Consider the following 14,803-nt stretch of genomic DNA (forward strand, 5'->3'; position numbering starts at 1 on the left):
AAACATCATTTCAGTTTGCTGCACAACCGTAGCTCTCTCTGGGGTCTAATACAACAGTCACTTTGCATCAACCAGCCTGCCTCAGTACTTAGGACATAAATGAAAACTACCTAGTGAGATATCCTAGGAGGACAAAATATTTTGCAGTCCCCAGTTGGTAGAAAGAAAGTGAAATTTAAAACACATAGGTCGTTTCAAATTTCGGTTTAGCCCATAGGTACTGACATCCACGGCCATTTCTTTTTTCCCCCTTCTTGCTGTTGATTAACCTCCACAAGGCCATGACACCGAGCGCAGCTCTGGCAACAGAACTAGGAGCTTAAAGTGTGGGCTACCACTGCCCTCTGTTGGGTACCGGTGCAAGGAGAACCGTGGTAATTGCAGGAACTGTTCATGTGGAAGATGCCTGCATCTTTTGGAAGAGTAAGAAAAATTCTGGCCTTTATTGCGGTCATGCAGTCCCGCCTATGAGTCCATTGCAAACCCTCTGGGCAATCAATCATTTTCTTTTCTGCCTTTTAGTTTCCCCTGAGGCAATAAAGGAAGATTATTAGCCTAGCGACAGAGGTACACTTGCACTTAAACTAGTACATATACTAATAGTTAATGAATAGTTAATGAATACAATACAGCGGCTATGCTCTACACCTAGAGCACGAAACACAGAGCCAATCTCTTCCTTATGTTTTTTTAAAATTAAATCTTGGGTAATCAAACTGCGTGAATTCCCTTTCACAAACGTTACCTGAGTTGCAAATGTCAACAGCCCTGAACGGAAAGGACTGGGAGCGAGCAAAAAATTCCTCTCCCCTGGGATGCAATTCAGTATGCGTGTGACAACTGAAATGTCAAAACATTAGATGTAAACCACAGATAGGTTATTTCTTAGTCTTTTGAAGAAGAATTTTTCATCGGTTGGTGATTTTTGTGTGTGAACACATTAGGAAATAAAAGTATTTGAATAAAAGGATTCAGTATAGCTGAAACTCAGTCTCGAGCTGGATTCAGATCACCAGAGAACAGATTACCATAATCCTGACAATAAAGGCTGAGGTGAAATCTTTAGAAAATGACCATTGTGATCGATGTCTGCTAAATCCCATCTTGCACAAAGTGGCCCATAAATATGATTTTAGTGTAGCTTACTCAACATGCCTCTGTACCAAGAATGATGTTAAGGCCAGGTGGAATTTTGTGTTTTACAAAACACTTCACAATTACCCATGTTGTTAAAATGTTTACTCTTTTAAGCGTAGGTCCCTCACAGGAGAGAGCTGTGTGCAGTTGCGCTGAATGGTGAGCTACAGACCTAAGACATAGAACCCTGTGTCCACTTCAGTGGAGCAACACTTGGCAGTGCTTTCTGATAAGATGGTCTGGATATGCAATCTCAAATTAAGAGTGAACAGGCACCACATCTTCCTGAAAGGAGGCTGTAGTGAGGGGGGGTTGGTCTCTTCTCCCAAGTCACCAGTGACAGGATGAGAGGGAATGGCCTCAAGCTGCTCCAGGGAATGTTTAGATCGGGTATTAGGGAAAAATTATTTGCTTGAAGAGTGGTCAGGCCCTGGCACAGGCTGCCCAGAGGTGGGGGAGCCACCATCCCTGGGGGGGTTCAAAAACCATGTAGACGTGGCACTTGGGGCCATGGTTTAGGAGGCCTGGGGGTGCTGGGCTGGGGGTTGGACTTGATGATCTTAGAGGTCTTTTCCAACCTTAATGATTCTATGGTTCTGTTCTATGATTCCTGTCACATTTGGCCTCCTGTCAGGGAATAACTTGCTTTACTCTTTTTTAACATTACTGAAGCAGCAGATGCACAAATAAGATACAAAACCATTTGCTCTATTTTTATGGGCCTACCCATGGAATCCTGCAACAAAATATATTGCCTGTGCACTGAATAACTATGAGTTTGTATTTATCCATTTTATGAACACTGAGAATTTAAAGAAAAGATTCAGGATACATATAGCAAAAAAACCCCACATAGAAACCAACTGTTTTTCAGGAAAGAAAAAAAAATCAGACAACCCGGTGATCCTTTCTAAATATAATCTTCTATACAATCGTAATAATTGAACGGCGATGTCAAAGTACACCGGACTCATGTTATCACTGTTTTTTTCCTGGCGGTTGACATTTTGCCTTGACACCGTCACTGTTGACACACATTTTCCCTGCCCGTCACCCTCGCGGGGTTTCGGACCGGCCTCACCCAGGGCAAAGGCCTCGCAGCGCGGCGCCGCCCGCTGCCCCCGCTCCGCTCCCGCAGCCCCGGCCCTCAGCAGCTCCCGCTCCCGCAGCCCCGGCCCTCAGCAGCTCCCGCTCCCGCAGCCCCGGCCCTCAGCAGCTCCCGCACAGCCATGATGGGGGCGGAAGCGGAAGTCAGCTAGGCAGTGGGTAACGCACTCGCGCCCCGGAAGTGGGGCGGTTCCTTCCCGGAAGGAGCCGCCAGCACTGCGTTGGCCCCGCCTCGCCGGGCCGCCATCTTGGCTGGGAGCCGCGGTCGCGCCGCAGCGGGGAGGCGTGGGGGTCGCGGCCCTGCCTGTTTTCTGCTGCGGCGCTCCTTTTCTTTCTTTCTCCTTTCCTTCCTTCCTCCCGCCTTCCCTCACTCGCTTGGCCTCCGGCTGCAGGCAGGTGGGGCGTCCCGGCGGTGGAGGGGCCTGCTCTAGCAGGGAGAGGTGAGTGGGGCCTGGGCCGGTGGGGCGAGCCCGTGAGGGGGAGCTCAGGCAGCGGGGGGGGCTCCAGTGGCTGCCGTCTCCCTTCCCCTGTCTTCTCCTTCCCCGACCGGGTGGGGCCCGGGCCGGGCAGCCCGTTTGCTGTAGGTCCTCAGCTCCCCGGTTGTTCTCTTGCTCCTTCTCCGTCTCTCCCGCTCGCTGCCTGCCTCCTCAGCCATGGAGCGGCCACCGGCGGGGCCGGGCTCACGGCTCCCCGCCGAAGGAGGCGCTGACTGGGCACCACCTCGGGCACGGCTGCCTGCTCCCCGCGGCGGTGGCGGGGGGCCGGCGGTGCCCTTGGGTTAGTCCCCTGACCCGCCCCGCCGGGCTGGGAGCATCGCGCGGCTGATGCTTGGCTGTCTAAAGAATGGCGGGTTGCTTGCTTCCGTGCTTCTGGTAAATTGTATTGTCGTGATGGGAAAATCAGTTTGCGGTCGTAGCTTCTTGTAAATGTTCATTGTCTGCGTTTAACATACAAATGTTCTTTCCGATGAGGCTTTGAGGGGGTGTTAAAATCCCAATAACTAAATGCTGTGAAGTGTTTCAGTGTATTTTTGCTGTCCGTAGTGAGGGGCGCTATTGCAAGACTTCAGAACAAATAATAGTCTTAAATCAAAAAGATAAGATTTAATCCACGTTTGAAAATCAAACCTGACTTCTCTAGAGAAAAATTCTTAATCTTACGATTTCAGGAGGTTTGACTTAAAAACGTGTGACTTCCTTCAAGAAAAAATGTCTCAAACAATAACTTATAGTAATCCTGACAAAGGCCGGCTTCAGTGCGTTTGAGTAGGGTTTGAATGTTTGACCACGTACAACTGTTGCTTAAATATTCTTTCTTTACGAAATTGTACTTGACTATCTGTTCGAGTAAAGGAATAGAAAGGGTTGCAGGCCTTTAACATACTTCTTGTGTCAAATGCTGCTGTTCTATTGTAAGCATTGCCTTATCTCTTCATACAAGCTGTTTGTAAAATCTTTCCTTTATGTTCTTACTTGAATATCCACATAGAAAGCTAAATAACTTGCTAAATTTCTTGGGGGGGGGAAATCGAGTTAAATAGCCGTTGTTAATTGGTATATGTTCTGTAGGGGCATTGTAAGGGCTAATGCTTTCTTTGTCTTGTAAGCAGCATGGAATTTCCTTTCTTCACACTGACTTATCTTATTTTGGATGAGGTCTTTGTTTAGTTGGAAGAGAATAATCTGGCTCAGAAGTTCCCTTCTGTAAATTCAGCGGACTCTTAAGCAGGCAGCAGATTTAAAGTCCTTCACCTCGAAGTCAGTAATACAGTTATTGTGGGTTTTGTTTGCTGTTTGTTTCAAATAACTGGATGTGTAGAAACAACAAATAATTTAAATCGTGGTCAAATGTACATAATAAATATTTAAACTGAATAGGGAAGTTAATTACTCGAAACGACTAAGCCCTTTAATACAGTGTCCTAATGATATGTGTTCAGACTAAACACAGGACTGGTTATTAAGCGTTCAAGTAGGTTCTATAGTGCAGCATATTTCCATGATAGCAATTCACTGTGATATTTAAACAGCAGTGTTCCGGAAGGAGTATTTTCCCATTTTGGCAATATATTAGAGTGTCTTGGGAGTGTGTTGGTTAAGATTTTGCATGGTTCTTGCCACTTAAGTTATGGTAATTTAATTTATATTTGAAAAAATACTCTGTAAAGTAGATCTTGCAAAAATCTGGAGCTGTTCAATGTAGCATAGTATCTCTGTGTCTACTGAGATTGTGTTTATATTTTTTAAAAAAAACTAGATGAGCAACAACAGTAATAAGAGAGCACCAACAACAGCAACACAGAGACTTAAACAAGACTACCTTCGAATTAAGAAAGATCCAGTGCCTTATATCTGTGCAGAGCCCCTCCCGTCTAATATCCTTGAATGGTAAGAATTAGAATGAACTGTTCATGCACTTGTGGAGAGAACAAGATTTTCCAGGTCATCAAGCCTGACTCCCTCACTCCTACAGATTGTGTGGGTATCTTGGTTTTGGGAGGTGGAGTATGAAACTTTTGCTGAAGTGATACTGATCTTCATTTTTCTAGAGAAATTGATGCCTGACTGTGTGATGGCTTTCATACTGATTACATTTCTTTCTTTGTCCTAGGCACTATGTTGTACGGGGACCTGAAAAGACTCCCTATGAAGGTAAAAGTTAGCATGTAGCAAAAGTGTGCATGTACTTTATGTTGTGATTAGCATGCCTGAGTAATTGCATGCCTGTTTGGGCAAAATATAACTACTGTAAACAGCTCTAAAAACTGTTAGTGCAGTTTCAGACCTGTCTGTGACTTGTGTGATAGCTTGTTAAAAAGAGGTAGTGGTCCTGTGGTCTGTTAGTGATTTTTCTGTTATTAAGGATTCTAACAAAACCACATATAGGTGAAACTGAAGACAGATGACTTCTCTTTAAGTAATTGCTAAAGGTTGTGGAGCAGATAACTCACTTTAGATAGTATGTGACATAGAATTTCAAAAAAATCCCATTTTGTTACCACATAGATATTCTCAGTGACCTGGGACACATTCTTTTTATGATTTCCTCTGGAGAAAGTGAGGGATGTAAAAGCCTTATTAATTTGTTGTAGTCGCAGATTTCACAATGCCTTCTTGAGCCTCTCACAAAATGCTTTTTGGGATCGGATTCTTCATAGGACTGTAGTTGCAGTTACCTGTGTTTCTGGAAAACCAACCGATTGGTATTCTTTTAAATACACTTTGGCTGGTTTTCCTTAAATTTATTATGGACTTGGCAACAGAAAGTACTGTTTGTAATACGTGTGTGAGAGAACTGTCTCCAAAGTAAATCTGCTGCAGGTGTGGATCCTTATTCCTGTGTTTTAGAGGCACAAGATGATGTGCTCGACCTCTTTAGTGTGAGGGGGAGAAGGAGACAAAGGGTTTTATTTGGCCCATTTTGAGTAGCAGCTTAGAACTTCATCTTCATGCAAAATAAGTAATTCATCTCTTTATGTAATGCAGGTGGCTATTATCATGGGAAACTAATATTCCCCAGAGAATTTCCTTTTAAACCTCCTAGTATTTATATGATTACACCTAATGGAAGGTTTAAGTGTAATACAAGGTAAGGATTTTCTTCTAACACTTAAGCAATTAACACTATTTTAGCAATGTGTATAATGTGTAATGATTTTAATGGCAAAGGTAAAACACACTGCCTGTCTTATCCTTTTGAAGGTTGTGTCTTTCAATCACTGATTTCCACCCGGATACCTGGAATCCAGCTTGGTCAGTCTCGACGATCTTGACGGGCCTTCTTAGTTTTATGGTGGAAAAGGGCCCCACACTGGGCAGCATAGAGACGTCAGAGTTCGCAGTAAGCTCCAGACTGTGTGATGTAACTTTTGTCAGCTTAGGGAATGTTGAACGTGACCTCAAAGTTAAAACAGCAGTAGCAGCTGGCGTTTTGATTTCTTAGAGAACTTAAACTTCCTTTTAGTAAACAGTATGGTTAGGACTTTCTTTCTCCTTCCTTCCTTTCCTTCCTTCCTCTTGAAGAGTCTGCCAAGCAGGCGCACTAGTACAGAACACTAATCCCATAAGATGAAGAATTGAAAACATAACTTATATCTAGAAATGCCTGTTGTAGTGAGTAATATTCACAAGTAGGAAGCTGTAAATGTTAGAAACTAGTTTGGTAGTGGTGTGCGCTATTCTTGTGGGAAATGATGAGATGTTGAATTAAAGCATATTGACTTCATTTATATGCAACTGCTGATAACTTTTGTTTCCTCCACAGAAAAGACAGCTCGCTGCACAAAGCTTAGCATTTAATTTAAAAGATAAAGTCTTCTGCGAGCTCTTCCCTGAAGTGGTGGAGGTAAGGGACTTCATCTGTGCAATAATTTGGTTCTCTGCAGTTTTTCAACTTCTCTGTGTAGATCTGGAAACTAATTGTTTAGGACTTTTCCCAGACAGCAGCTACTTCTGTCAGTCTTGGAAGCCTTTTAAAAGGCACTGTTGCTATGTGTGAGAATTAAAAACTTAAGTCTTGAAATGGAATTGTTTTCTGCTGCACAAAGATCCATTATAAAAAGAATCAAATATGCGTATTTAGGATAGGTATCATAGCCTTGACTGAGCTGCATGTGCCGCAGATGTGGTTGCGGTCCCAATATTTTAGACTTGTATACTGTGTTTTCTTGAGTTTGGGCAGGACTTGGTCCATCAATATACTAGACACTTTTTTTCTTAATTCTCCTTTAAGACCAGAGGCTGTTATAGAGAATGGGTGATACGTTTTTAGGGTATGTATCTTCTTTGCGCAACACTAACCTTGTAGGTGTGTTGATACACAGTTTACATCGTCATGTATAGGTAACAGCTGAAGGATATAGACATTTGCTTTGTGTAAGGTTCTGAACATGGTTACCCTTCAGCCAGACAATTTATAGATGGTATAGGTTTAAGAAAGATGGTGGGGGGGAAAGTATCTCACTTTCATTCAGAGCTCTGGGATTTTCTGGCCAATTTCCACTTACGGGTCTAAAAGGTCTCACCTGCTATGAAAGAAAGATGCTCCTTTCTTCACTCATCTCTCAAGATGGTTCCTTCCTTGTAACTTCTTACTGAAGGAATTCAGTTCTTTCAGCCTGGTGTTGAGACTCAATTTTCTGCATACTGTATGGGAACAGCTGTTATGGACTCTGTTTCATGACTCTTGTGTTACAATATTAAAATGCTGATGCTCATTGTAATGTGGAATTCTAGGCATAAAATTGATTTTGTCAGGCAAACTGTTCTGGGTTGTACAAATTTCACCAAATTGCGGGTCTTAATTATTGCACAAAGATTATATACTGTAGAAGAGTAGGGAAAAGATACAGAAGAGCCTTTTTCCGGCTGTTTTCTTAATCATAAGCGATGTGTGGTTTTGTTAGAGATAACCTGAGGTCATAAACATATGAGCCCAGCTAGTGAAGTAAACGTTGTCCACAGAAGGAAATGGCCTTCCTAGGCAGAGTGGGGAGTGCTTATGGAACTTCATGTTTGATCCATCTATTATTATTCTTAAAAGTATTCGCAAAGCTCTAGCTTAAAAACCACTGTCCTACTTTGTCTCCTTTTGGTATAGCCTTCTGGGAAAAGTTTTATCTGCATTTCCTTTCTTCTTCATGCAGATACAAATCTGAGCTGAAGGTTTTAATTGTATTTTCTTACCAGTTACAAGAATGCCAGAGAATCAAAAATACTTTCTGCAGTATTGTTTTGCCAGTACCTAAATAACTGGGAAGCTCTGAAAACAATAATAGATAACTGCTGCTGTGTTCAGGCACAGGCAGATTGTTAACATGAAATATTTACAGTACTAATCCTTCTAAGCTTCTGTGATTTCTTTCTTTAATTTTTTTTTGGTGTCTTGTGTTCAAAACAAGTTGGACATGAAAGACTTTTGATGCAAGAATTTCTCATTCCTGAAAAGTGGCTTCTCAGAAAATGTGTATGTGAACTAAAAATAAACTTGGCCAGATGATTGTTACTGTCAATTACTGAAGCAGGTCACTTTGCAAGAAGTTGGGGAGACCGTACAAGTGTATGTAATGCAGCTAAATAAAAAGACCTACAATATAAAGACGTGTACCATACCCTTCTCTTGAAGTCACGTAAGAACTTGGGTTCTGAAATCTTTTCAAAACACCCAGCAGCTTCACTGCTTTCACTTCCAGCTATTCAGTTTTCTTTTTTTCTTTCTCCAGGAGATTAAACAAAAACAGAAAGCACAAGAAGAGCTCAGTAACAGACCTCCATCCCTCCCTTTACCAGATGTTGTCCCTGATGGGGAAGCACACTACGGTCAGAATGGAATACCCCTTCTTAATGGGCACGTACCATTGGCGCCTGCCAATCATCCAGGTCTCCAACAGGCCAATCGTAACCATGGACTTTTAGGCGGAGCTTTGGCGAACTTGTTTGTTATAGTTGGTTTTGCAGCCTTTGCCTACACAGTCAAGTATGTACTGAGAAGCATAGCGCAAGAATGAGGATGGTAAATCCAAGACCAAATTAGGTGTAGTTGCAGAATGAGTGGGACTCTTTGGGCATCTGACTCTGACACTGGGATAAATATTTGTTTTACCAAATTGGAGGTAAAACATCGGTTGGCTCATGGGTTGTGTTTGGGAAATGGAGTAGTTTTGATTAGTGAGAAAACTAAAAAGTTCTGTTCACAGATCCTCTTGTCCTTGCCACTCTCTAGCAGTGGCTCACAAACAAGTCAAAGCATTATTGATGAGACACTAGCATTTCTAATGCTTTGATTTTTATAGCAGTTCTCCATTGGTTATTTGAAATTTGAAAATCTTAAGCAAATAAGGCTTTTTACTTCATTGAACAATTTTTAAAATTCCACAATTTATGCATATCGTGGTTTAGTTTCATTAGGGAAGAGTCTGTACAGGTGTTGAAATGATTCAAGTAGAGATTTCATGTGGACTCGGTGAGGGTTTGGTTAATATGAACATTGTTACAGAAGATGGCTGGTTTCTTTTTTAAAATAGAATGAACATCATTGCATATCTAGTCAGTAGTGATTAGATGAGTGGGAAAATAACACCGTGTGCGTTAAATGTGTTGTCTAAGTTGTCACAATTTAAATGAAGGTTATATTTGGGCTACAAGGGGTGCAGTTGTCCTTTAGGAATGATTAGCAAGAAAAAGCATTTTAATTGGTCTTTAGTGGGGATACCAATATCCAGTATTGTTTTGGATTTGTTCACTTACAGGTGTCCGTTTTGGGAGGCGTTATATTTGAAAGCTGTAATACTTAATTTTGATCACAAGGTGCCACTGTTGGAAAAAATAATAAAACTGCACACACTATTGGAGAGTTGATTGTGTATTCAGAAAACCTTCTCTGGATTTCTTGGGCTTTGGTAAATGAAGTAATCCCAGCCCTTGTGAAGATAAAAAGACAAATGAGTCTGAATAACAGACCAGCTTCTTCAGAGTCAGCTAGCTGAAGTAAACCCTTAAAATTCGTTCCACTTGCTTACTTGGAAGACTTGTGTAAACCTAAAAAAAACCACCACCACCACCAAAAGCCAAAACCCAAACCCTTCTAATTCATCTGAGATTCTAGAAGCTTTTTGCTCTTATGTATAAGTTCATCACTGTTCCCCTTCAGATGATTGATGACTGAAATGCTGATGTTTGTTCATGGAATTACAGGACTGTGGATAAACACTAAAGCTCCTAGGGTAGTTCAAAAGTCTGAAATTACTTTTTTAACTGAGTTTCCTTGGTTCCCCACGCCCCCCATCCTGCCCTTGCTTGATTTTATCCAAATGCTTTGTTTCACCAGAGGCAAACTGACCATGCCTCATAATTGACAGTGATGCTTAGTCACCTGAGGAAGAATGTGCTCACTGTTAATGGTACCACAAACCGTCAAAGGTGGTGGCAGCGTAAAAAGCTCTGCATCTAACCGCATGGTCTTATTTTCAGTATTGTGAAGGGCCCAAATAAATATTGCCTTATATATCTAAGGATTTTTTGAAACAATTTTTTTGTTTTCCTTTTCAGATTTGTTCTCTCTCTCTACTTCTCCTTAATATCTTGACTTGTAAGCAAAAATGTATTGTTAACCCATGAGCCATGAGCAGCTTAGAGCATCAGTGAATGTGACCAATTCTCTGCAATAGGTAGGAATTCTCAAAACTAGCAGAAGAGCTCTATACTAAAGAAATCTTAAAGCAGTTCTTACTGAGGTAAGGGAGGGAGGAGATGGGGTGTGTGGGGTTGGAATTTGGGAAAGGCTGGATTTTAAAATGTATTTATAAATCTTTTGGGTTTTTTATTTTGTGGTTTTACCAAATCTTATAACTGTTTTTTTAATTTACCTCTTGTATGTGCTTAATCAGCTCTTGTAAGAAGAGAAGCACCAGTTGTATCTATCTAGAAACATTTCTGTTCTGTCAGTCTGGGGTGTGCTGGAAAGGAAGGGGGAGTGTCATGTCTTTCCTGCAGTGACAGGATTTTCAAGCTGGCTTGTCAGACTGATTTATTTTATTTTATTTTCTCAAAGCATATGGACCTGTAGCTGAGGCTGTTCTGCCTCATAGATCTTAGTATCATTCAAATGCCTTTTATTACCGTTGACATCCGTCGCCTAAAGGCAGAGGCTTGTAGTTGGTTATCTCTGCTTATCTTCTTACATTATGGAAGTTATTTTGTCCACATAAATGAAGACAAAGGCAAGGAGACCTTGGGCGTGGTGTGTTCGCATCTTTTGTGAAATGGACCTAACCAAGGTAAAAGAGCCAGTAACATCCAGAGGTGTTGAATAAAAGGCATTTTATTTTGTGACAAGAAGTTGGCCTTAAGCTACACCAAAGTATTTGAAGGTGGGTCTCTTGTTTTTAGTAAGTGCCACAATTGGAAGCAAGAACTTTGGTTAAATCCTGGATATGCTGCATTTTCTTCTGAGGATTGGTTGTATTTAAAAACAAAACTTCCAATTGCAGTTTCTCTTCGGTACCCTGGATTCAGAGAAAGACATGACAGTCGTTTCGGGTACCCTTTGTTGAAAGCTACGAGCAAGAGCTGACTGAACCCTTCCACCTATGGCTTTCAAGGTTTTGATACATCTCCTTGCTCCTTGCCTTTGGTAATGGAAGATTTATTCCCTTTTGTCTAGGTTTTACTGGTTTGTGTTTTTTAAAAGCATTTATAATAGTATGTGGTATCTGATCTTTCAGTTACCAAAGTCATTAGGTGGAGTAAACCATTCTTTGCCATGCAAAAATACTACATGCCCTGAAGCAGTGCATTACTTAATGTAATAAAACTAAAAGCTGTCCCTCGGTATATGATATTGGAACAAATGTCTGGCCCTTCACTTTCATGCTGCAATTTCATAGATTTCTGTGCGATTGTTATACACAGGTGGTAGGGAACTTTTGCAGCTTGAATCAGCAGACATCTCAGTGGTCGCCTTTAAATATATCCTGATTTATTTTTTTTTAAATCCTGAATTTGTGTGTAGTCATAACTTTTCTCCCCCTGAGATTGCAAGGTCATGGAAGTTACCTTACTTCAAGCATGTACTGAGGAGTAGAAATGACTGCATTGTAAAGTTGTTTGTTCATAATAAACATTCATGATAAAATTTATACTTTCTGTGGGACTGTTTTTGGGAAAGGAGTTGCTGGGAAGAAATCTGACTGGGTATATACGGTCTAGAGAACAGAACTGTGGCAAAACTGCCTCTCCCACCTCCGGATTTTTTTTTCGCCTCAAATTAGTTTAGTATCCCTTAGATCTGTGGTAAAACACCTCCAGGAAGACCTCAGGTAGCAATTTCTTCAGATCTTTTGTTTGATAATGCGCTTCCTTTACAGAGAAATATTTGCTCTTTAATGACATAAAGTCACAGCTGCTGTTGTCGCGCAGTACCTGCTTTAGTTCCTCCTCTGAGACGTGTAGGAGCCGCTCGAAGGTGCTGTTCCGCTGTTTTTCCCAACAGTGATGATGTGTCTGAAGAAAAAAGTAGGTTGGAACCTTGCCGCTAACTCGGCAGGCGCTGTTTGAGTGCAGTTTGACTCCGTTCTGCTGCTGCTCCCTCAACATCTGGATAGCTAGTGCTGTTTTATCTAGATGGCTTCAGTTCTGTGTGAAGCCGTAAATGTTACTCGGAGGCTGTCTTCACTTTTGACTTTCAGAATTTGGTTCTGGGCTGGCATTCCAGCTGCGTGTGTGGATCCAAAACATAGTTGCTTCTAATAGCAATTTGTTTATAACCTGAAGTTAGGGTTTTTTGCTTGACTGACATCTGCTAGGGCTGAGCTGTGTCCAGATTTGTTTTATAAAATAATGCATTCTCCTTAATAATGCTGGTTTTCTGGGTTTTTTCTTATTCGGGACAGTTCATGTGCCTGGGCTACTTTTGCACTCCATTGCTTAGTCTTAGTGCTTTTCATTTTGTCAGTTGCCCTACTTCAGGGTTTTTTTTAGTGCTTGTATTAGTAAGGAGCTAGTCAGATGAGGTTAGCCGTGTTCCTGTATTTCGGATCCATGTAGTCATGCAGGATTCTTGCTGTGAGGGCAGGCATTGTTCTGCCCCTACCCTAGACAAATTCAATAAGGGGAAAAAACCCTCCTATTGCGTTGGCACAAACACTTGCATTTGAGACTGGCTGTTGGTAGTGTCTATCTAGCCAGGTATTAAACGGGAAACTCTCCCATACACGGAAGGCCAAAGGAATGAGATGCTTCTTGCCCATCTAATGGATTCTTCAACTTGCCTTAAATGTGTCAGCGGTCAGCAAGTGACAACTGTCTTTTCAGAAGAGCAAGCTCATCATTTGTAATTAGAATGGTTGCCTTAAGCCCTGTGCTGCAAAAGGTATTTTTTGAATGTCTGAATAATTTCTGCTAATAACTTCTTGCTGTTAGTGGTTTATATTGCAACCCAGTCACAGGAAGACAAACAGCGTACAGGATGATACTTCTCTCACTGCCCAGCAAAGGCCAGATCTTCTTAAAGCAAGAAAGCGATGTTTTCAGTGGAAAAGTCTCTCACACAGACACACACACACAAAAGGGAGGCTACTGAGCATGAACTCAAAGCATTAACATCTCGTGTTTACTGAAAAGGCTTTTCTGGGCGATGAATGAGGATGGTTTATTAGGGTTTACTGGGAACCTCCTATTAGCAGTAAAAGCTTTGCCCCAGCAACGTTATTTCACGCCTGGGTCACCCCAGAGAGTCCAGTGCAAGAGAAACCTCAGCGGTCGCAGCCAATGTTTTTCTGTTTTGCCAAAGGTCTTGGTGTTTCCGTGGGTTTGCCACGAGATGGCGTCGCGATCCCGCGTGGGTCGGGAGCGGCTGGCTGTGCCGGGTGGGGGACGGGGGAGAGCGCCAGATGCAGAGGCTCCCCGAAACGTGGGGTGCGGGGAGATCTTGCGGGAGGCAACTGGAGTGCCCATAAGCTCTTGGTCTGTCTTCCCAAAGCTGCTCTTTTTGTCTGCTAATGTGCTTAGGTTTGTTCTAACAGCTTTTGTATATTAACCCAATCAACAGTTGGAGCTTTTATTGGATTAGCGTTAGGAAAGTTTAGATTTAAACCTAAGGGATCTATCATAGGAGTACTCCAGACCTTTATCTGCTCTGAAGTTGGGGGGGCTGGGTGTGTCAGTGAACAGCAATGTGCCGCCTTCTGTATTGGCTTAAAGAAATAACTGTCTCTGCACCAAGAGATACGTCTACAACGGGCAACTCTGGGAAAACCCTAGCTTTTGACCTTTTGCCCTTTGGATAGTACTCTTAGCATAGTTAGGTGAGGTCTATCTTGAATAAAAGGCGAATTGCGTAAGTAGAGATTGAAAGATCAAATCACAAGTTTCTCGCCTGACTATTTGGTTTCCGCTCCAGCGGCACACACGCTCCTTACAGTGTTTGCAAACACTGCGTTTGGGTTGTCGCGCACGATTTTGAAATGTAAATGTGGCTTCTTAAAACATCTTCCCTGCTTCAAAGCTTACCTCATGCAGAATTGGTATCGTCACATTCTTGACTACTCCCATTACTGCTGCAACGGTGCTGAGCTCAGAGAAGAAACCAGTTGTGATTTCAGTCACTCTGAGATCCTTGGTTTGCTGTGCTATTAAGTGCAACGTTGGCCTATTCCTACTGTTTTTGCGAATGGGCGTTGAATGTTCCTTGTGCATTGGCAAGGCTCAGGTGCTCCGGCACTGCTGCAGCTAGGATGGGGGAACAGCAGTAGCCAGGTGTGCCATTTTCTACAAATAATACAAATACTGAATTGAAGGTTGGAGAAGGAACAGCTGTGCTGATGCTTATTTCAGCCCCACAGAGAGAAAAGTTCACAGTCAGGAGCTAGCGACAGTCGGCTTGTCCTGCGGGACCATCGAGTAACTTTGCCTTGAGATTGCAAACGTAGTTAGGATTCATCTCCCCCAAATCTGAGGGTGTAGTTGTGGGATTTGGCTCTTGGGATGGGGAAGGAGATGCTGCAGGCAGATGCAGCCTGCATCAGCAGACCAAAAAAGCGATTGCCCCATCCCAGCCTTGAATG

General features: G+C 42.4%; 1 protein-coding gene across 1 annotated transcript; it reads left to right on the forward strand.

Annotated features, from left to right (window-relative positions):
• The first annotated feature begins 2,456 nt into the window (after nt 1–2,456).
• Nucleotides 2,457–11,878, forward strand: UBE2J2 (ubiquitin conjugating enzyme E2 J2). Its single transcript, XM_064470488.1, has 7 exons — nt 2,457–2,684; nt 4,501–4,631; nt 4,855–4,895; nt 5,730–5,832; nt 5,946–6,084; nt 6,508–6,588; nt 8,465–11,878. Exons 2-7 carry the CDS (start codon nt 4,501–4,503, stop codon nt 8,747–8,749), a joined length of 780 nt encoding a protein of 259 aa, XP_064326558.1. The 5' UTR covers nt 2,457–2,684; the 3' UTR covers nt 8,750–11,878.
• The last annotated feature ends 2,925 nt before the right edge of the window (nt 11,879–14,803 follow it).

Source organism: Phalacrocorax carbo, chromosome 20 (genome assembly GCF_963921805.1).
Source record: "Phalacrocorax carbo chromosome 20, bPhaCar2.1, whole genome shotgun sequence".
Taxonomy (NCBI): Eukaryota; Metazoa; Chordata; class Aves; order Suliformes; family Phalacrocoracidae; genus Phalacrocorax; species Phalacrocorax carbo.

Excerpts from the sequence above, each read along its gene's own strand:
- UBE2J2 (XM_064470488.1), top strand. The coding sequence starts at position 4,501 with ATGAGCAACAACAGTAATAAGAGAGCACCAACAACAGCAACACAGAGA. Across the intron at positions 4,896-5,729 it reads TGAAAAGACTCCCTATGAAG|GTGGCTATTATCATGGGAAA; the intron begins GTAAAAGTTAGC and ends TATGTAATGCAG. Across the intron at positions 5,833-5,945 it reads AGGTTTAAGTGTAATACAAG|GTTGTGTCTTTCAATCACTG; the intron begins GTAAGGATTTTC and ends ATCCTTTTGAAG.